The 22,963-nt window shown below is 39.1% G+C and overlaps 1 protein-coding gene across 6 annotated transcripts in view; it reads right to left on the bottom strand.

The window, feature by feature from the left end:
- KLHL32 (kelch like family member 32) overlaps positions 1 to 22,963 on the bottom strand; it is a 235,870-nt gene that overhangs the window by 99,665 nt on the left and 113,242 nt on the right. For all 6 annotated transcript variants that reach the window (XM_039220425.1, XM_039220424.1, XM_039220427.1 and 3 more), the window contains one exon: positions 19,877 to 19,975. In XM_039220425.1, the coding sequence (XP_039076356.1) occupies positions 19,877 to 19,975 (99 nt within the window). The remainder of the gene's footprint in view (positions 1 to 19,876; positions 19,976 to 22,963) is intronic.

The following is a 22,963-nucleotide window of genomic DNA, read 5'->3' as shown; positions in this document are numbered from 1 at the left end:
TAGTAAAGGCTTCTCTGAGAAGCCACAAGGAGCTCATAGCTAAAAGAAGAGCAGACGCTAACTTGGCAAACGATTGGATGGAAACGTGTATTAACTATACTTTCTTATTTTATGTATTCTTGATACTCTGGCATTTGGGGTATTAAATGCCCCTCCCAGTCCTAGCCAATTTTTAGAGATAACAAATACTTGCTCAAAAGTACACCTCCTATCTGGCTTCTACACGCTAGAAAGCAATATTCCTCTACTCTAATTATCCCCGGGCTGAGTACTCGACAATTACAGACAGCTCATGCATCCCAGAGCCTTGCTTAAACTATTTGAACTAGATAATCCTAAGCCTGCTTTCCCTGCTTTGCCATACCTTTCCTGCAGAAGCCACAATAAAGGCCTCTTGTCTATGCGTTCCCCTCATTCCTCTGACCTCCCTACCAACTCAGGTGCTTCCCTTGTTGTTCTGAAGGCTATTCTGGGCCCTTCTCCTCTTGGGAACTGTAACAAAGTATCTTTTCAATGGCAATTGTTTCCTGATCTGTCAGCTTCACCATACCTGAATAATAAAACCTACATTTCATTTTTTTTTAAATTTTTTAATGTTTATTTGTTTTTGAGAGAGGGAGAGAGGGGGAGAGAGAGAAGGAGAGGGAGAGAGAGAGAGAGAGAGAGAGAGAGGGAGGGAGGAAGGGAGGGAGGGAGGAGGAGGGAGAGGGAGAAGGAAAGGGAAAGGGAGAGAGCTAGCTGGGGAGGGGCAGAGAGAGAGGAGGACGCAGAATCTGAAAACAGGCTCCAGGCTCTGGGCATAGAGCCCAACATGGGGCTTGAACCCATGAACCGTGAGATCATGACCTGAGCTGAGGTCATATGTTTAAGTGACTGAGTCACCCAGGTGCCCCTGAAACACACATTTTAAAACAGAATGCTGATGGGATTGCAGTGAGAATATTCCAAACAGAGGAAGCAACATACGCAGAATTCCTATGGATGAAAAACCATGTTTCCACTGTTCTGTCTGCCATCCTTTCTAAATTAGCACACCCTCCTTCCTCTCCATGTTATCCTCTATCACATTAGTCTACTTGATTGCTTTTAGTACTCATCACTATCTGTAATTATCTTCTGCATTTATTTGCCTACTTAGTTATGATGTGTTTGTCCCCCAGCTCACAATAAGTATGTTCTATGGGAGAACGCACCTATTTTATTCACTGCTTTATCCCTGGTGCCCAAAACAGTGCTAGGCACATGGTAGGGTAAGCACTCAAGCCACACTTGTTGAGTGAATGAACCCATCTCATCTTTTCAGCTTCCTTGGTTTAGGCCAAATTGACCACTTCCTCCTTTGTGCCTCCACCCTGCCCTCTGCAGGATTTCTAACACAGCACTTGTCACTATGAATGCCCTTTGATTATAGATCAGTCTCCCTCTACTAAATCTAAGCTCCCTAGTGCTAAGGTTTGCATTGCGTCTCTGGTATCTAAGGGAACAGATGCTGAATACACAAGTTTAATGAAAGACTCTCCATGGGCTTTTTCTATTTACTTAAAACCAAGCAAAACAGAACATGCCATGTCTTTCCAACATATCTATCCAATTCTGAACATGATTCAAATCAGTCCATATTTCATATCTCATTGGTCTCCCTCACTTTCCTTCTGTTTGTCCTTCTTACACATACACACAAAGGCAAAGCCATTGACCATTCAGTTTTCCAAGTGGAAAAACTGGTAATCATGACTATAGTTGAAAGTGTTAATGGCTGAATGCAATAAAACAGCTCTGCTGTGGGCAAAAAAATATATAATATATATATATATATATATATATATATATATATATATATATATATATATATTGCAATCCACTCAAAATTTCTTTTTCAGTCCAAGAGAGAATTATTTCCTCTATCAATTGGCTATTCAGGTCAAAGTACCTTAACAAATGATACTTTGTTCTAATTTTGAGATTGTCACCATTCTCCTACATTCTATGACTTCAAAATCCAAGCACCCAGGTAGAGGCAGTGATTTTGAATGGAAATTACAGCTCAGCTACAAGAAACCCTCTTGAGTAAAAGGACAATCTTTTTTATTTTTCTAAAAAGGTTTCACTTCTGTCACACTGCTTCTCACTTGAAATTTAGTTTCTATTCAGAATTATGGTGCATACATTGTTGTTCTTTGGGGAATCTTTTTAAACAGTATTTATTTTCCCTCGGTTTGGGGCTATTTGGTTTCTCTTTTCTCTTCTATTTGTTTCTTATAGTGTGGATGACAAGTTAAATAACAAAAGAAGAACCATAAAATGTGTCCCCAGTACTATATAGTTATGGAATAAACACTACTGTTTCAAGAGCAATAATCTTTAAACTTAAATATGCCTCAAATTCAGTCTTTCTGTGTGGTCTATTCCCCTAATTAAATCATTAAAATGGTGATTCCCCAGATTAACTACTGAACGTAGTAGAGAAAAGAAAGCATGAAAAAAAGCAAATACTCTTTTATTTGGGGTTCTATTCAAAAGTAATTACATTTGTGAGGCAAATTATTAGGTGGTAAGGACATGAGTGGGAGAAGGCAGGACAGTTTGGGGGCTGTGGGTAGACCTGTGGCCCTTCCACCACCCTTCACCAGCCAGGAGAGGTAGCAAGAGTCTGCCTCCAGGATGTCCCCTGCTGGGTTCGCATCGGGGGCATAGTGACTGGCTATTGTATTATCAAGTGTCTCTCTCTATCTCAATTAAGCAAATACTAATAGTTTGTGACCAAAGTCCCTACAAGATTTTCTTTGTTTTAGAATTTTGAGCAGATTTAAGCCTACCACTGAACTCCCTTGTATTCTAACACAGTTTCTTGAATGGGAGAAAAACGTGTTTGCAGCCTTACAGCTGGGGTCGGCATGTTCCCTGCATGTAACCCACGACCTAGCTTCTGTAAGCAACAGCCAAGGGATGTGTCCTGATGTGTGGCAACAGTGATACAAACTGAGAATCGACAATGCCTGTTTGTAATATGGAGTCTATCTTTGTTTCAGCCACACCCAGGCATCCCTTGACCTTGTGCCCATCCAACACTGCAGTTTAATCATTGCCCTGCCACAGGAATCATACAGAACACAGAAAAGAACTGTCATCTTGTGATTGCATCTACTGTAGAGTGTCCCCAACATCTGCCCCATAAATACTCTTTCCCAAATCTAGGAGTCCTTGTTAAACTGACAGGATTTGCCAATCTGATGGAGATGCTTTGATATAATACTAAAGATACCTGAGGCGCCTGGGTGGCTCCGTTGGTTAAGCATCCAACTTCAGCTCAGGTCATGATCTCACGGTTCATGGGCTCGAGCTCCACATTGGGCTCTGTGCTGACAGCTAGCTCAGAGCCTGGAGCCTGTTTCAGATTCTGTGTGTGTCTCTCTCTCTGACCCTCCCCTGCTCATGCTGTCTCTCAGAAATAAATAAAACATAAAAAAAAATTAATACTGGGGTGCCTGGGTGGCTTAGTCGGTTAAGCGTCCGGCTTTCGCTTGGGTCATGATCTCGTGGTTTGTGGGTTCGAGCCCCACGTCGGGCTCTGTGCTGACTGCCCGCTCAGAGCCTGGAGCCTGTTTCAGTCTGTGACTCCCTCTCTCTCTGACCCTCCCCTGCTTACTCTCTCTCTCTCTCTCTCTCCTAGAAATAAATAAAACATTAAAAAAAAATTTAAAAAAAAAATTAATACTAAGGATACCCATGCAAAACATGGCCTTAGTAACACCTGTTTCTCTTGTTGCCTCATCTAGTTCTGAGAACATTACTGACTTGTGAAATAAAAATAAGCCATCAGCAACCTGTATCAGTATGGAAAACTATGACCTTGTGTTCAAGATAATAAAAAAACTTCTCTCAAGGTCAAAATAAAAGTAATGTCACTTTGATTTCCTGAATCTTCTCCCTCTAAAATGACCAAATTGAATAAGATTCCAGATTTTTCTAGGTAATAACATTTAACAGATATGATTATTTTAACAATGCTGTGTTTCACCATATTATTATCCTTCATATCCAATTATTGATGCCCTTCAGTTATATCCTTCTTCAAAATGTCACCTAAATTACTACATGTCAGTCAATACTTTACTATGGATAAAGATCATCAAAAGACATAACAGTTTCAATGAACACCATGTAATAGCATACTTAAAACGTTCCACTAAAAAAATGTTGACATTACATCATATATTAAGAACCCCTCTAAATAAAAAGGCACCCTTGTTATGAAAGTCAAGATTTTTTTTTAAAAAAGACTACTTTCAAATCTAACCTAAATAGCTTTATATATCCACTCTGCATTTAAAACTAGTATGGTTTGATTTTTAGCAATGTTAACTACAAGTTAAATAAAAGTGTTGTGTTGGCTGCTTATAGGGACCAAATACCAAGTCAGATATAATAAATATGAAACCGTTTGTCACTGACTGGATCCTAATGCCTTCAAGTCTCCTGTAACATACCAAGTAACTTCTCACTAATCTATTAATGTATATGTCTTCCAACAAGTAAAAATGTTTCTAGTAAACTAGTAGAAATAGGTTTGCATCTTATGATTGTGTATCCTGTATGGTGCCAATCATAATGCATTTATCAGAGATTATAACTGAAAAAAATTGTTGGATTATGAATTTTAAAAAGGAGCCCATTTTTTAAAAAACACTTTCATGACTTCAAATGGAAAGAGGAAATGATAGTTTTTTATAGGTATTTTTTATAGTTGGGCAAAATAAACAGATCTCCCAAAATTAACTAAGAAAGGTGCTCGCAAATAACTGATCTGAGTATGAGAAATTTTCTCTTGATGTAAACCACACATCAACTTTTTCATATAACTGATAAATATGGTGAAAAGCCCACTTGTGACGCCAGATGCATCAGGCCAAGCTTATACGTTGAATTTTGGGTCTTCTGACTTTCACATCCTGGGTGTTTTGTTTTTGTTTTTGTTTTTTTCCTTCCCAGAATGTTGAAAAAGAACTCTCCCTCTCTTGGCATTTAGTGATAACCGGAAACATACAAATGTCCATGCTGTTTGTCAAAAGCATATTATTTGTGAAGTACTTAAAGACTGTTAGACTCAACAGACATTAAAAAGCTTGCAGGAAAGGGAAGTTCTGTATCATATGCTTTCCCCTTCTGAGGCGGGAAGGCACAGAGGGGAGGGGCAACTAAGATCAGATTCTACATTCTAAGAAAGCCAGCAAGCCATCCCACTCCAGCTGGAAGGATTGTTCCCTCTTCGTACTTCTAATCACAGGAGCCACTTGTATCATTCATTTAACCCTTTGCCAGTGGTTACATACTTTACTCCCGCATTTGTGCACAAAGGTACAGACTGTATCTGTACTTCAGATCTGCCTCTCTGTCTTTATAAGCAACTACTTAATTTTGATTGATGGAGAGTGGGTCAGCAAGACAGAATGTCAGACCTTTAAAAATTCAACTCTTACTGCTTTTGTTTTTTTAGTTTACAATAAAACAAATTCTCTTGTTCCTTAAAATATTTTACTATTTTAATTTTAAAATATTAAATAAATTTATGAAATATTTAAGTAAAACACTTTTAAAGTACATGCATAGAATTTTAGCCACACTGGAGATAAATACAGCAGCCCAAAGAGAAAACTTATTGTCTAAACTTTTCACAATCATATGTTATTTTTAGGCTAACCTTCAGTATCAGGTGTTATGCCATCTTATTCTTTATGGCTCAGAAAAAATTGTAAGTTCAACTGGTTGTCCATATTTCTTTGGGTTTATAATTTTATCTTGCCCCTGTCTCTTCTGTTAGGTCTTAAGTTGTGAGGACAAGGAACTGGTTGCATCTTCAGCTTAGACACGTGGGGAAAGCACACGATTTGAAGCTGACCCATCTGGATGGGCTCAGCAAACGGTTAACCTCTCCAAGTCTAATTTTCTCAACCAAAACATGGCAGAAGTGATCTATGGTAAGGATTCCCAAGAGTGCATACAAAGTGTCTTCCACATAGTTGAAGCTCAACTTACATATAACATCTCTTGTTATAACTACACTCTTTTTAAAATGCTATTAACAGTGTTTAAACTGTAGCTTTGCCTATGCTGTAAATTTTATTCACTGGGTGAAAGGAAGCAAACACTTGAATGTCTCATGTGTACTTAATTTTTCTACCAATATCAGCAGAAATCATAGTTGTCATGTAAAGTTATTCATTTCTTCTGTATTTAAGAAAGACTTCACCAGAGATAAACAAGGAAAACAGACTGAGACATTATACTGGCCCATCACCAAGTATGTATTACTGTAATGCACTCTGGTTCCCATGCTCTGTATTACACGTAGCAGAAAAGGCACATGAAGAAATCTACGGATGGAAGAACTACATTTCTTTATGACCTTCTTTGAAAGATAAACTCCTTGGGGAAATACAATTTATTCAGATTATCAAGACCCTGCTGTGCAAATCTACAGTCGGGGAGCACACTATGGAGATCAAAAAATATTTACTTTATTCTTTTGGGTATAAAAGCTTTTAATGAATGCATAATTAAGGCAAAAAAGTGTATACAGCTTTAGAAATTCCACTGCTGAGCCATTAATATCCAAGGCACCATACCCAGTTGTGATTCCACCTGTTTCCTATTTGGATTACAACCTCGTTATAAATCAAGGTATTACGTGACTACAGGGCCTGGTGCTGCAGAAAAGGACTGCACTCCAGGAGTAGAGGAGGCAGTATGAAGGGCTTTGGTGTGGGTGTGTGGGCAAGGGCTGGCCCCTGGGAACATGTTGAAACAAACAACCAAATAAACAAAATCCAAACACTTTAACAGCCTTGAGATGAATCATGTAAAAAAAAATTAGCATGTTTATTATGTATGTAAAGGGATCTGTGAGTTTTCTCTATAAGATTTTACATGAAGGTTGTTGGGGTAAAGTTAATTTTTAAGAAAGAAAAAACAAGCAATTCATTGACAATGCAGACCACATTACTTGTGATATTGTAAAATAATGTAAAAGTGGGTATTTTTATCTGGTATACCTTATTTTTATCTCTGCATAAATATACAGAGATATATTTGTATAGAAACATATACATACATATATTTAGACAACTATATGCAACTATATATTCTTATATTTATATACATATGTATATGATACATTCTGATTCAACTAAAACAAAATATTAGCAGCAACTGAAAAAAAACTACAGGAAAAAAAACCTCAGCATGCTCTAATTCTTAGAGTCTTTGAAGGCCTATTTAAATATATTTGTGGTGTATAACAGAGGAATTTCACAATTAGGTTACTAATACATTTTCATAATCAGTTGTATGCATAATATCCAAGGCTCATGAATAATTTTATATTGTTCCTTGGGAAAGTCTGTAGTAAGCTGGAAATCTAGGAAGGAAGCACAGAGACACGGCCACCATCAACAACTAATAATTCGAGCCCCGCTCGCCATGTGTGGCGAAATGCTATTGCAAAGTTTACTAAAGCTGGCTCAGCACATCAAGCAATTACCACTGAATTATGGACTATAAAGGAACTTAATGTACACATACTTTTCTTTCTTTAATTGAAAAATAGTCTATCTGTGCAACTAGGGCTTTAAAATTTCAGTAACCATCAACTTTTTTTGAACTCTGAGAGGCAAAATCAGGTTTAATTTTTTTAAAGAACAACATAGAAGTTATTACGATATATTTCCTTACTTTGGTACACAAAATCAGAATGCTGAAAATTAGCTCAATTCTGCAGACAGTCTATGTGGATAACTGTACTTAATCATTATTATACATAAAAAATGAGGTTTGAAAGGGTTTTTTTGGTAGTTTGTTTCAAATCTACATTGTTTCGACTTTTTATATTTTGGATGTTGTGAAGGATACATAACATTGATATTTGTATAAGTACAAACTAGAACCAGTTTGAATTTACCTATTATGATGATGCTTTTGAAATCCAAGTATCGGTGATTTACCAGACACAGAATCGATAGGACATGGTGTGGCAACAGCGTCTAAAGTATTGGTTCTCAAACTGTGGTCCCCAGACCAGTAATGTCACTGCCAGTTGGGATCTTGTTAGAACGCAGATTCTCAGTCTCCTCCACAGGCCTCCTGAATCAGAAACTCTGGTGGTGGGGCCCAGGAGTCTGTTTTAACCAGCCATTCAGGTGATTCCACATATGTTCAAGTTTAAGAACCACTAATATGGAGTATGCATTCAAGTAAAGGATAGAGGACTCTGTATTCTTGCAGCAGAACTGTCTGACCCCAGTCCTTCATCCTAGCCTCTGCAGCGGGCAAACATACTGACTGCAGGAAGCTGAGGCGGAGGTATCTCTCCTAGAGCTGATTTAATGATACAGACAAGCAGTCATTTCCCTAGGGCCTGAGCATATGTCCTTCAATGGGGGAAAAGGCCATAAGCCTGCTCTTAAGGCCTCATGGGGATAGAGAATGAGAAAGGGGTGCAGAGAAAGTCTAGGAAGGAATGACAATTGGGAGGGAGGTGGGCATATTGATAGCATTCTCCTCGTGGAAAAACTTATACTTTTCTTCTTTCAAACAAATTCACTGCTTTCATTTCCCCTAGTTAGGAGACCTTCCTTAGGATACCATACAACTATATTATAAAAAGTTCCCATCGCAGGGAGGTTTCATGCACATGTAGAAGGAACTCAAAGATGCATTTTTTATCAAGTACTTTGCACTAAACTGGAAATAAAAGACTTCTTCCATTTTTTCTTGGATTCTGTATATCAGAATGGGGCAAGATGTTTTATTTCCAGGAAGGGCGAGAGAAACAGTAAAACAAAACTGCCTAACTACAAAGCATTAATACCATGTAGTGTGCTGCTTTTAAAAGCACTGATTTTGCTATTTATTAAAGTACAATTTCGGGGCGCCTGGGTGGCTCAGTCGGTTAAGCGTCCGGCTTCAGCTCAGGTCATGATCTCACCGTTTGTGGGTTCGAGCCCCGCATCGGACTCTGCGCTGACAGCCAGCTCAGAGTCTGGAGCCTGTCTTCATATTCTGTGACTCCCTCTCTCTCTGACCCTCCCCTGCTCATGCTGTCTCTCTTTCTCTCAAAAATAAATAAAACCTTTAAAAAAAAAAAAAAAAAGTACAATTTCAGTGTATGTTTTCACAGTTCAGAAGCAGGGAGAAAATGATGGTTCATGTAAATTATTTGTGATTTTTTCATCCCTAAAACAACAAATAAATGTACTTCTACAAAATCAAAGAGAAGGGGCTAAAAGAAAACAAATACCTTTTATGTTATGGTGATTATTTTCAAAATTTTCAGGAACAGATTTACTTGTCCAATACGTTGTCAATTGGAGATATGTAATAAAGCTGCTGACATTTCCAAGAATGAAGGAAGACAAGAGTGAGAGGAAAAGGAAAGAAGATAACTGTAAAATTAATAAAGGAATTCACAAGTGAAGCATTCTGTTCCACTGGCTCTGGTTTCTAGGACACCTACTACAGGTTGAATACTGCACTATCTCATTGAATCCTCCAACATCTCTAAGAGGTAGATTGTATACAAGATGCAATATCTGTATTTTACAGATGAGGAGTAGAGGCAAAGCGGTTAAGTAGCTTGCCCAAGGTCACATAACTCTGGGACATAAACTTATATTATGGGGAAATAGGTAAGTAAATCAATGCAAACAATATGATGTAATCAGCACCCTGGAAGACTATTCATAATTAGTGAAGAGGAGAGAAATCTGGCTCCAACTAGGTGGTTTGACCAGGCAACTCTGGAAGAGAAGATAACACATGGGTAAGGTACTTAAAGGTTAAAGAGGAATTCATAAGGTGACAAAATGAGGGAAGAATAACACATGGAGAAGGAGGCTTCATACGAAGAGTTTTAGGTACAGAGAAATGCATGAAGTTCATAATGACTGTGGCATCACACATAGGTAATAGTTTTTTAAAGGGGCTAAAGAGATAGAAGTTTCATAATAAAGATGGAAACTGGGTGTCAAATTAGGAGAAATGAACCTTATCCTGAGGCTGTGGTGAACCACTGATTAATGAATGATTTTAAGCAAGACTGTGACATAATCAGCCTTTTATTCTTTTGTCACAAACCAATCAATTAGAATTTCTGAAAGCTATTTTTACAAATCAGTGGAACAGAATTTCAAAGGAGGTAGGTACCTCCTTTGCTCCACCTCAGGGTGGAGCAAGAGTAAAGGCAGATTCATCGGCTAGCAGGAAGTTTCTTCAGTCCATGAAATAATGAAAATTTAACTGAAGATAGTGATAACAGAAATAGAATGAGAGGGATTTAAAGCAGTAAGGGGGGTTCACACAAAAACCTGTACACAGATGTTTATGGCAGGTTTATCCATAATTGCCTAAACTTAGGAGCAACCAAGAAGTTCTTTCAGAAGGTGAAGGGATAAATAAACTGATACATCCATGTAATGGAATATTATTCAGTCATAAAAAGAAATGGGCCATAAAGCCACAAAAAAACATAGAGGACATTTAAATGCCTATTAGTAAGCAAAAGAAGCCAATATGAAAAGGCTACATACTGTCTAGTTCCAACTACACAGCATCTGGAAAAGGCAAAACTGTGTAGACAGTAAAAAAATCAGTGGTTGCCAGGGGTTGAGATGGGGAACAGAGAGATGAATAGGCAGAGCACAGAAAAATTTTAGGGCAATAAGACGACTCTGCATAATACTGTAATGATAGATACATTCCATTATACATTTGTCCAAACCTATAGAATGGACAACACCAAGAGTGAACCATAATAATACAAACTGTGAACTCTTGATAATGATACATCAATGTGGGTTCATCAATGATAACAAATGTACCACTTTGGTGGGGGGTGTTGATAATGAGGTTATACATATGTGGGGGCAGGGGTAATAATCAGAAACGTTGGTATCTTCCTCTCAATTTCATTGCAAACCTAAAACTTCTCTCAAAAAGTGTGTTTAAAAAAACTAAAGAGGTTGAGTTGAAAGGTCTTGGTGGCAGTGTATGTGGGGTACAAGGAGATGAATGATTTTAGGATGACTCCTGGGTTTGTGGCTTGGGTTCACACTCAGAAAGGTCATGTGCCCTGGGATATCCAAGAGGAAATGCTGATTAGGCAGCTAGCAGAGATAATAAAACATGTCATTTTTGGGTACAGTAAGAACAGAACATCAGGGAGACAAGAAAGAAAAAGAACAAGGTTGGAAAGCTATTGTGTAACCAGGTGATAGGATCCAGCTTGGGTTTTAGGGAAATAAATTGTTGTGTGGGTCATTAAAGTGACTTAGATTCTACAGCAAGGTGTTGATTAGCATTAGAAAACAGGCAGGGGGCACAGTTGAGCTACTGCCCGCATGTTCCAGAAAGGTAATCCAGACTTGACAGATGTCCGTGATAATGAAGATTTTGAAAACAAGGCATATTTAACAGCTGTTTAAGAAGCTAACCCAATAAAATTTAGTAGGATTCATGATCCCATGGAGTAGTGTAAGATTCTAGTAAGGCTTCTGCTTTCGAGTACTGTAAGGATGACAGTTCTCTAACAAAGATGGGGAGGAGAAGGGAGTGTGTGAGACTGGGTACAGATGGATATGAAGTGTGTGTAGGGGGGCGGATATCAAGTGCAGATATTAGCTGAGCAGAGAGGTCTGGCGCTCAGGAGAGGGGACTGAGATAAGTAGCCCTCGGCATGTGGATGAAAGAAAGCGACAGTAAGCAAAGAGTACCAGCAAGGAGCCACTGTGCCCAGATGAAGAATGAAGGAGCTGCTCAAAGAAGAGCTTATACAGGATCTGAATGAAAAGAAGAATTAGGAGAGAGTCTTGAGAAAAGAAAACTGTAGCAAAGAGTGGAGCTACCAGTGTGGAAATGCTGTAGAGCCGTCACATTAAGACACCACAAGGGGCCCACTGCATTTGGTAATTAGGCAGCTTTGGGACCTTTGTTGGAACAGCTGTTGAGGAGTAATGAGGCAGAGGACTGAGTTCAATAGGATTGAAGAATGAATAGAAGATAAGGAAGTGCAGACACTGATCATGGTTTGGTAGTGAATGGAGAGGGCTGTGATACTGAGAGAAGAAGAAAAGTTTGTCCTATCTTATTGATCTATTTTAAAAATGAAAGGAAGGGGCCAGTGGAGAAGGAGACATTGAAACCACAGGAAACAAGGAAGCACACGATAGAGTCAGGGGCAGAAAGCCTACTTAGCCTTAGAGGAAAAGGCAGACATTTAACTTTGAGTAGAAACATACAGAAGGTGGATGGTAGGTGGGGGATGAATATCTCAAATGAAACACAGACTTTCTTATAATTTCTCTAATTTCCCAGTATTAAAAATAGAATTAAATGAGATTGATATTTGTTTGCTTTGCGTATTGATTCTGAACTCCAACATTCATAAAACATTGGAAACATTTTACTTTTGAGAAAAATATGCTGAACTTTCAAAATTGCCCAGCTAATAACAGTTAACTCAGAATAAAAATTACTAGTAGGAGGAAAATCCTTCAAGGCAATCTTTATTCTCTTTAAAATCTTACAAACAAGGATGATACATTCAACCTCAGATTATCCACATACCAAATTAAAATGCCAAAATGACCACTGGCCAGCCAGCATGCCTCTGAATTGTCACTACTGACATCCTTTGGTATGGACCTAGGGAATAAAAGCCACCCTAATAGCATATAAAAAAATTAATTGGGATCTTAAAATGACTACTAAAAGATCTTATGATACATATTAGAGCCAAATATTAATGCTATTTGGCAAATATGACATTCTAGATTACCTGTACCAGAGAGCATATACTCTAGACTACAGCAAATAATAAGTAGTCATTTTCACTGATTAAAAAAAATCCAAAATACTAAACCATTTGTAATATATTTTCCAAACGTTGTCCTCTAGCTTTCTCCAAATAGAAGAGTATCAGCTCCAGTGAACTATGGAACAGCATGTGGTTGGTGTATTTGATTAGGGGCATATTAAATATATATGCTGGTACAATCATTTGTCTTATCTAATGTGGAAAAAATAGGTTGGTGTTAGAGAAAAATGAGCATGAGTTCTAACTTCTCAACTTTGAAGATAAATTATTCTATTCAGAACACCCATCATGTATTATATATTTAGGAGATACTGTTAATTTAATAATTAAAATTATAATAATACATTATTTGGAAGAGATAACTTTCTATACGTCACCATAGTGTTACTTAGTCAAAAAATCACAACCTTATTATAATGTTGTAAAATATGCCAGATCCTCAGTGCCAAATGCAATCCCCACAGAAAGTATTTCCAACTTACAAAAATGTATTCAATGGGTAAAATTAATGACTGACTTATTAATATATTTTCTTCTCATAATATAAAATCTCAATATGGAAAAAGCAGGGCAAAATTACTAAATGGATGCACTATTCATTCCCTCAATACATACTGCTGTGAACTGAACTGTATCCCTCCAAAATTCCTGTGTTGATGCTGTAAGCCTCCACGTGATGGTAGTTGCAGATGCGGCCTTTGGGAGGTGATTCAGAAGAGTGAATGGGGGGTTGGGGCTCACGTGATAGGGGTTTGGGGCTCACGTGATAGCATTAGTGTCCTTATATGAAGACATGTCTAAGAGCCTGCTGCCTGTCTACCCTGCAAGAACACAGCAAGAAGGCGGCCATCTGCAAGCCAAGGAGAGGGCTCTCACCAGAACCTCACGGTGCCGGCTGGCACCCTGACTTCGGACTTCTAGTCTCCGGAGCTGTGAGAAATCACATCTGTTGTCTGAATTACCCAGCCTGGGGCATTCTGTTATGGCAGCCCAAGCTGACAAATACACAGCCTAAGTTCATGTGATGAGAAGGGAGGTAAGACACAGAGAGCAGTTAGGCCTGATCCCTGCCTTAAAGAGCCCCAGGGTAAACTGAGGTGGGTGAGACATTCTGCAACCACATTAACCCATGAGGAAATTGATGCAAAAGCAGCAGTCCAATACTTTCAGCTTCTGTGAAGCTATTTCAAGGATCCAGTATTTCTCAAAACTGAAAGCAGAAAACATATATTCTTGGTAAAAAAAAAAAAAAAAAAAAAAAAACAGTAAAATAGCCATTTATAGGAAAAAAGGAAACAGAATATCCAGAATTGTTTAGTACCCTCATGAGAGATTAACATTCTATAAACCTTTGTACCTTCACTGGAGAGAGAAAAATGACTAATTCTCACGGTAGCTCATTTAGTGTAAACTAAATGAAGACAACGGATGACTAATAAACATCAGTCACAGAGGAGGGAGATTTAGGGAGCGAAGCTGCTTGCTCCCTCTCACTCCTTTATGTTCTTGTCCTTGGAATGATTAATAGGAAGAATTTTGGCTTTGCTTTAGTAGATGATCCAAATGTGCACACTGTAAACAGAACAACACCTTCAATCTGGTGAAATGATCTTTTACGCATATAAAAGCAGAAAATAAAACAAATGAAAAAAAATAATAAAAGAAATGCCCCTCTGTTTTCCTGGCGGTGATAAAATGCTCTACCTAAAGCACGCATGTCCCTTCCCTCTCCCTTCACGGCTGCGCGTCTCCTCTTTCAGGTCACGTCTTTCACATAAAAGTGCTAAACTAATGCCGCTTAATGACAAATTAATGTCCATGAATAAAAAATACACCTCTAATAGCATAGAGTAATTTGCCATTACAATATCATCATTGGACATGCCCCTGGTTTAATACGATGTATTTAATTCATAACCTAATGAGTGATATATAAAAAGAGGGAGATGAACCCTGCAATTACATTTATGTGAGTCTGTCACCTTATTTGTAAAACCTTAGAGTCATTTACATTCAAATTAGAACAAATGAGTGATTTCACAAAGTGCAGTGATAAATGACCACAGCAGCCCAAGACAAAACTGTATTTCCTGTGAACACATTAACAGTTTCCTATTATTTGTTAAAAATTACACTGCATATTGCCCAGTGTGGTGTGAATAATGACTTTTTTACTGATTAGGTCAGAAGACTAATATGTAGCAAAATAAATAATTTTTCTTTTCATTTTTTCTGATTTTTGCTTTAAATTAACTACTGAATTCTGGTGGATTCATACTGCCACCTGCTGCCTAGGAATAGATACTAAGAGTATTTTCCTATCAAAAGGAGTTTATTCACCACTTCGGTGGCCTTATTTAGAAAGTCTACATGACTGTTCCTTCTTGTCAGTATATTTCAATTGCATGTCATACTCAAGGCTGATACTTGGCAAACAAAAAAAAATACTTGCTAATTAAGCAATAAGATATACTATTTATTCTTTGGGGGAAGTGGTACATAATGTACAAACTTTTTTTATAGCTAACTACAAAAAAAAAAGACATTTTCAGTGAATCATGTGTCTCCTAGTGCATCACTTTCAGTGGATACAAAGTCCAGTGGCCAGTTCCCCTGGTTTTATGACACGGGCATCAGGAAAGGTGTGTATGCGATGTTTTCCCTATTCCTGCTCCTTGGTACAATTTGAGGGAGCTGAAAGGCTCTGCTGCCACTTAGCCTTCTCCTCTAATGGCAAGTCCCAGAGTGAAAGGTCACCTGAGAGGTCAGAGCACACAGTAGGCTAGGAAAGGCACTACAGTTGCTGAGGAGGCTGGGGAAGAACAAGCCTGGCCTCAGAGACGAGGGCTAAGGATGCTCCAGAATGGTCCTCAGGGGAGCTATTGGGCATTTCCACCAGGTCACCATCCTAGATCTGAATTTAAGTTTCTCCATCCATAAAAAGACAATAATAGTCACCTGCTTTAAGGGGTTCCTTAGCAGAGGGAAAATGAGAATCATTGTCCAATACACTCAGTATGGAGAGACCCTCAATAAAAGCTGTTTCCCTACCCTAGGAAAGATAATGATGACTCTGGGGACTATGGTTTGGCATGGAGAGAGGCTAGAAACAAGCAGACCCCTCAGGAGGATATGATGAAATCATCATAATCTATAGTCAACAACGAGAGCCCCCCAAAAGAGTAAGAACATTAGTGGTGAAGAAAAGGATCAGATCTGATAGCTGTTTGGGAGGTAGAGTCAACTCAGCTTCGTAACTAATTGGATATGATGATGAGGAAGGAGTCAAAGACTATATCCAAATTTCTAGACAACTGACAGATTGATGGTACCATCAACAGAGAAAAGTATAGGTTTTCTCAGGGTAAGCTTGAACTGCATATATGATATTTAGGTGGAGATGTTCAGTAGCTAATTTTAAAAGTCTAGGAAAAATCAGAGTTTGTGAAAACAAACTGGATTCAAAAAGTCTGTAATGTTTACCTGAGGAACTCACTAATCCAGGGGACACACTATGTACCACTACATCTGCAGCCCATCACTCCCAAGAATGGTCTTCAGAGTTCCTTTATAAGATTTAAAATGGTGAATGGTGGGGCTCCTGGGTGGCTCAGTTAGTTGGGCCTCTGACTTCCACTTAGGTCATGAACTCCCTGCATCAGGCTCTGTGCTGACATCTTGGAGCCTGGAGCTGCTTCAGGTTCTGTGTCTCCCTTGTTCTCTGCCCCTCCCTGCATGCACTCTATCTCTCTCTGTGTGTGTCTCTCTCTTTCTCTCTCTCTCTCTCAAAAACAAATAAACATTAAAAATTTTTTAAAGAAAATATTCCAAAAATAAATAAAATAGTGAATGGCATGCATAGAAATATGTATACTCTGAAAAGCAAGCTAATTCATGCATTTTACTGGACCCATTTTGAAGACAACTGCTCTTTAATAAGTTTAATAAACTGCATCTTTCTGATGAAATTCTTAAAAAGAGCACAATGTACAAGGAAGGGGAGTAGGAGGAGGAGAGAGGAAGAAGGATTCACATTTTATTTGGACCTGGATCTCGAATAGCAGGTGAAAATCTGACAGGTCATGCATAGTAAGAGTATACTAACAGGACAGGCCACATAGGAGAGTCATCTGGAAGTACATGGCCAAGGGGGTAAGGAAGGATACAAACCTGAGCTGCTGTTGGTAAATCCTTTAGCTTGGGATGATAGGCCACTGCTGTAGCCATTGCTCATTTCATGCCCCCATCCCCACCAATATGCATCTTTCCCACTGCTGGTCTCCCCATTGATTCCACAAACATACATTGAGAACCTGTGTGTTCACAAGGGCCTGCCATTGAGAGGGCCTGGGGACTAAAAATGAATAAGGTGAAGACCCCAGAGCCTAGGAAGCTAATTCAACAGCTGTTCTCAATGACTGAGGAAGACTGCTCCCGTGGTTTGGGGTCCCTGCCCTCAGCAGCCTACCAGAGGGAAAGCAAGAAAAATGAGAGCACACAGTGGACTCAAGGTGTCCCTTCCATTTGCTGGGGCCAGGGGGAGGGGGGCAGCAGTGGCATTTACACCTGTGTGGAGGAGTTTCAGGCCAGGCAATAGCTGATGGCTCCAAGACTCAGGGAGTTTCAACCAAGAGGTTCTCCTTAAACTCATTTTTTAATCAACACCAGAGGACAATAGGAGGGATCATAGCAAGATCTATTTTTCACAACTCTGGAAGAAAACCAGAGTGGCAATTTCATAATAACAGTTAAGACCTGACATCTTAGTGGGGAGAACGGCTTCACAAACTCCTAGTTTGATAAAGTACTAAACAAGAATGGAGAGTATATTAGCTTTGATTGATAGGGCACAACTTCTCTGGATATTTTAAGCACTGAAGATTTTTCATTGTAACAAAAATATTTTAATATACCCAATAAAATGGTTGCATATGAAATTAAGAATCAGTTTAATGACAGATAATATCAAAACACTGTAAATAGGTAGTTAAAAGACTATGTCAAAATATAAAAGCAGACTGACTCAATCTGGTAATTTTATAATCCTAAAAGGTAGGAAGGTATATATTTTTAAAAGACTAACATAATGAAGATTTTTACATACACATGGTTTTCATTCCCTTGAGGTTTTCTTCCCCAAGTTGGACACTTTGCAATATCACAGATAAAAAGGAAAAATAGAGTTTCATGAGAGAACAAAATGGTAACACTGGAGAAAAGAAAGTGAAAATTTCAACCACTGATCAAGTAGACTAATAATAAGCAAACTGTCCACAAAATATACCTGCATGCAAGTGACATTTTTTCCTCAACACAATAATGAATTGCAAAAATTAAGTTCCAAAGCACACAAGTCATTTGCTCTCTCAACAGATTCATCTGATGGGTTAGGGAAAAATACTCATGAACTTCTGATGTTCATGTGGAACTCTCATTTATAGAAACCACAGGTGTGCATAAACAAATACACACACACACACACACACACACACACACCCCTGTATATACATACTATCCTAACACACATCATGATAATGAGCACTATAACCAAATTTTTGGCAACATACATTATTGAATATTACCTGCCATGGAAAAAGTGAATCAGGTGATGATGCTGAAGGCTCAAGTTGCAATATTTGATGTAAAAATGTCAAATAAAAGTAATTTCAATTTCACAAGTCAAACACACATCTCTGAAGTCTCATAACCTTTCTCTGTTATTCCCACTTGCTACTTGCAGAAAGGGATTAAAAACAGCTCTCCCATACCACCCAACACTATTGAGGGGAAAAGAAAGGAAAATAAGATGAAAATAGTTAAACATTTACTGTCAGATTAAATTTACTGAGATCATGATAAAACTTTCATCTACTGTGTGTGAACTGTTTCTCAGGTGAATGTGGCTGAGGCTGCTGGGAAGATGCAATCAGATGATACATGAGAAAGAGATTTAGTAACTACCTAATGAGTAACAGAAGTCAACAATAATGGCTGTCTTTAGAATTAGGGAAAATGACTAGGAAGAAAATAAAATAATTGGGCAGGAAAACAAATAGGATTTTTGTACCTACTAACATGTCATATGCACAAGGACAGCAGAACTAAATTGTGTGGATTTATCACTTTTAAAAATTTATCTGCACTGTTGTTACAATGCTGTAATAAATGCAAATAAAAATCATGCCAGTGGAAGAAATGAGAGGGTCCCACTACAGGGAATTAGCACTTAATTCTGTAAAATAAAAGAGCCCACAGCCACACTGTCTGCCTAAGACATCCCATATCTTCTTACTGAAACAAGTTTTTATCTAAGAAGAAAAAATGGTCTTCGGAATCAGAAAAGGCCTATCGCTCATCAGCTATATCACCTCAGGCAAGCTGGGTACATTGAAAAATCTCTGATTTTTCACCCATTAAAATGTGCAGAGTTGTTATAAAGGCTGAACATGGAACACGGGTGCTCAGTGGATGGGCGTCTTCTCCCCCTCCCCCTCCCAGAGCCCCTCCTGACCATCCAGCACAGCAGGGGAGAGTACACAGACCACTTGGCACTCTTCCAGCACCTACTGCCTGTAAAGTTCATATGGTCATTAGCTACATATGACTTTGTGATTTATTAGCTACTGTTGCTGAAATCTGAAGTGACCATCCAACTTGTGATGCATTTGGGGTTATTCCTGCCGCCTGATAGCACTGCTTCAAGTGAAGGCCCTTCTCTGTGTCATCTCCCCAGGGCCTTGGCAGTAAACCCTGGGCACGACTGCTGATTTCCTCTGTTGTCCAAGGGTAGTGAGGATCTGGTGTGGGCAGGGAGTGTGGGGGACATGAGAGCTTCAGCTGCCCTTCTGGAAGTCTCTTGGTCTGTGTCCTGGAGAGATTCTACCATCACAAGCCACACACCCCAGCTTCCATTTTACACCGTCTTGGCACAGGTGGAGTGGGGGAGGGTACAGCTGATGACTGCAGGGGGAAGGGCACAAAGGGCACAGTGCAGGATGAAGGCTCACATACCTGGATGAGATAGTGGGAACATAAATTGAGAAGCTCCAACAGCTGTAGGTGACTGCCAGCTGCTAACACATCCTGGATCACGCCTGGCTCCAACAAAATCTGTTTTGGTTTTTAATAAAAAGAAAACCATCAGTTACTTACAAATTACTACCTGCTTAATACTCAATCTAAAAATATTTAAATTGCTGCTTAACATACTGTATCTGAATTAATACTGTGTTTTATTATGGAAGTCAGTTCTTTTTCTTCTATTCTGATGAAGCTATGGCCCTCAGTCTGATAGCTGGGTTATCACTTCCAGAACTCATTTCCCATGTGTAAGGCTCTGCACCTAACCACTTATTTTTGTAGGAAGCCATGAATGTTTGCAAAGAACAATACGATAGTCTTAAAATTCTATTTGTGATGGAGGTAATCTTATAAAATACAAGAAAACACAAATTTTAATTTTTCAAGGTGTATTTCACAATTGTGGAGATCACAGAAACAGTACTGTTAACAGACATTTTAGGGAAAGGGGGCTTATGTTTCCCCTTTCAATAGAAAACCAGAGCGACTACTACTTCACTATACTTCTAAGTCCTACAACAGTAAACTTCAACCACAAACTTTCATTTTTCTTTTTCCCACTCTCAGATTCTCTAATCCTTTCCATTTCAAATGCAAGATGGAGAAACTGCATTTTCAGACTACAAAGACATCACAGAGAAGCTTCCCCAAAACACTAGTGATATATATTTTTTTTTCTGGTTAAGTCCAACTTTGCGCCTACTGTCGCCAGCTCTTCAGTTGCCGCACAGGGCTGGAGGAAAACACACAACCACAATGACTAAGTTCATTTTCCATGCATGACTGCCAGCACAGAGGCCAAAAGTCCTGCTCCTGACATCCCAACCCACCTCCACGCCTCATGGTTCCCAAAGTCTCATCTCTGGACCAGCAGCAGCAGCAGTACCTGGGAATATGTCACAATTGCAAATTCTTGGGTGCCTCCCCAGACCTAAATGAATCAGAAACTTTCAGGGTGAGGCCCAGCAACTAGTGTTATAACAAGGCCCCTTGTCGTTCTGATGCATAAGGGAAGCCTAAGAAACACTGGTGTGGTCAATTCACTCTACTCCTTCTCCCTCAAGCCTCCACCTGCTCCTTTCTCTCCTTTTTCTAACCCTATGATCTTCCAAAGGTTCCCAACACCAAATCTACCAAGCCATCTACCATATTTGTATCAGCACATTTGGCTTTACTAAACACTCCATTTGTGCACTAAATCTCAACCCCTTCTGCCAGCAATTGGCCTCTCTCGCTCCCAAAGCATTATCTGTTCTCTTTCTACTAACGATAATTCCCATCAGCATACAAATATGCCTTTAAAGCTTTTATCTCAAGAAATAAAAATCCCCTCCCTTGACCCCACAGCTCCCTCCATGCCCCCTTTCATAGCAAAGTTTTTCAGGAAAGGTGTCTATACAAAACACCACTATTTGCTCTACCCTATTGTCTCTTGAATCCACTTCTGTTGAGTTTTGTTACCAATGTTCTCTAAAAATGTTCTCATCAAGGTCACCAATGACCTCCAAGTCCAATAGCCATTTCTCAACACTTAATTATTAATTTTTTTAGAGAAAGAGCATGCACAGGTGCACACAAGTAGGGGAGGGGCAGAGAGAGAGGGGAAAAGAGAACTCAAGCAGGCTCCACAACCAGTGCAGAGCCCAACTCGGGGCTCGACCTCACAACTGTGAGATCATGACCTGAGGTGAAATCAAGAGCCGGACATACACTTAACTAACCGAGCCACCCACACACCCTACCATTTCTCAACATTTAATCTTACTCAAGTCAGCAGCAGTTAGCAAAGCTGCCCTCTCTCTGGTTCAAACAATTTCTTCCTTTGCCTCTGTGACAGCACCTGCTCTCTCAGTTTCTTCTGCTTCACTAACTATCTGCTCCACACCTCCTTCCCACATGTTAGGCTTTGGGGACATCCAGAAGTCAGTCTATAGATATCTTCTTCCCTCTCTCCACTCATTCCACAGATGATCTCATGTAGTCCCATGACTTTAAAGCTATCTATACACTCATTACACTCACATATTTTTCCTCTAGCCCCAACATCACCCTTGAACTCCAGACTGTTATACCCAACTGTCTATCTCTACTCAGATATTTAATGGGCAGCTCAAATTGAATGTGTCCCAAACTCATCTCTTGATCCTCTCTATCAACCACCAAACCTACTCCTATCTGAATCCTACCATCTCAGCAAACAGCAACTCTTGATTATTTAGGCTACAAGACCAGTCAATTCCTGATTCCTCTTATTTTCCTCATATCTCACATCAGATCATCAGCCACTCCTGTTGGCTCTATCTCCAAATAGTTCCAGAATCCAGTCACCATGTAATGCTACTGCCGTCATTATCACTCTTGTCTAATCTACGGTCTTTCTAGACTTACTAGAATAGCCTCCTAACTGGTCAAACTGCTTTCGCCTTTTCCCTCACGCAGTGTTTTTCAAATATAAACCAAATTAGTCCTTTAAAGACATCAATGAAATTATGTCATTCCCTAATGCAGAACTCTCCAATGACTTTTTAATCTCATTGGGAAAAAATCCAAATTTCACTGTACCATAAAAGTTTCTATCAATACCCTGAGCACCTGTGTGTCTACAACTAGCTGCTGTTTTCTCTGCCTGGGTCACTCTTCTTCAAGATACCAGTATGGCTCACTCATTCATGACCTCAGACCTCTGCTCAGCTATCATCTTACCTGAAAGACCCTCTCTGGCCATTCTAGGTAAAACAGTACCTTTTCCCCCTTTACCCTCATTCCTTATCTCCTTCTTTTGCTTTATCCTTCCTAGTACTTACCACCTCTTGACATCATACATATTTACTTATTTGATTTATTTTATGTTTTCCCACCCACAGGATATAAGATCCAGGAGAGCAGGGACTTGGTCTATTTTGTACCACAGCACTGAGAACAATGCCCACTACATAGCTTTCACTCCATATTGATAAATTTATTTTAATAAATTATTGATGAATTAATTTATCTCTAGATATATTTTTAAATTCAGAA

This window comes from Hyaena hyaena, unplaced genomic scaffold (genome assembly GCF_003009895.1).
Source record: "Hyaena hyaena isolate Hyena2069 unplaced genomic scaffold, ASM300989v1 scaffold_887, whole genome shotgun sequence".
NCBI classification, from domain to species: domain Eukaryota; kingdom Metazoa; phylum Chordata; class Mammalia; order Carnivora; family Hyaenidae; genus Hyaena; species Hyaena hyaena.
This window is presented reverse-complemented; position numbering and strand designations above follow the sequence as displayed.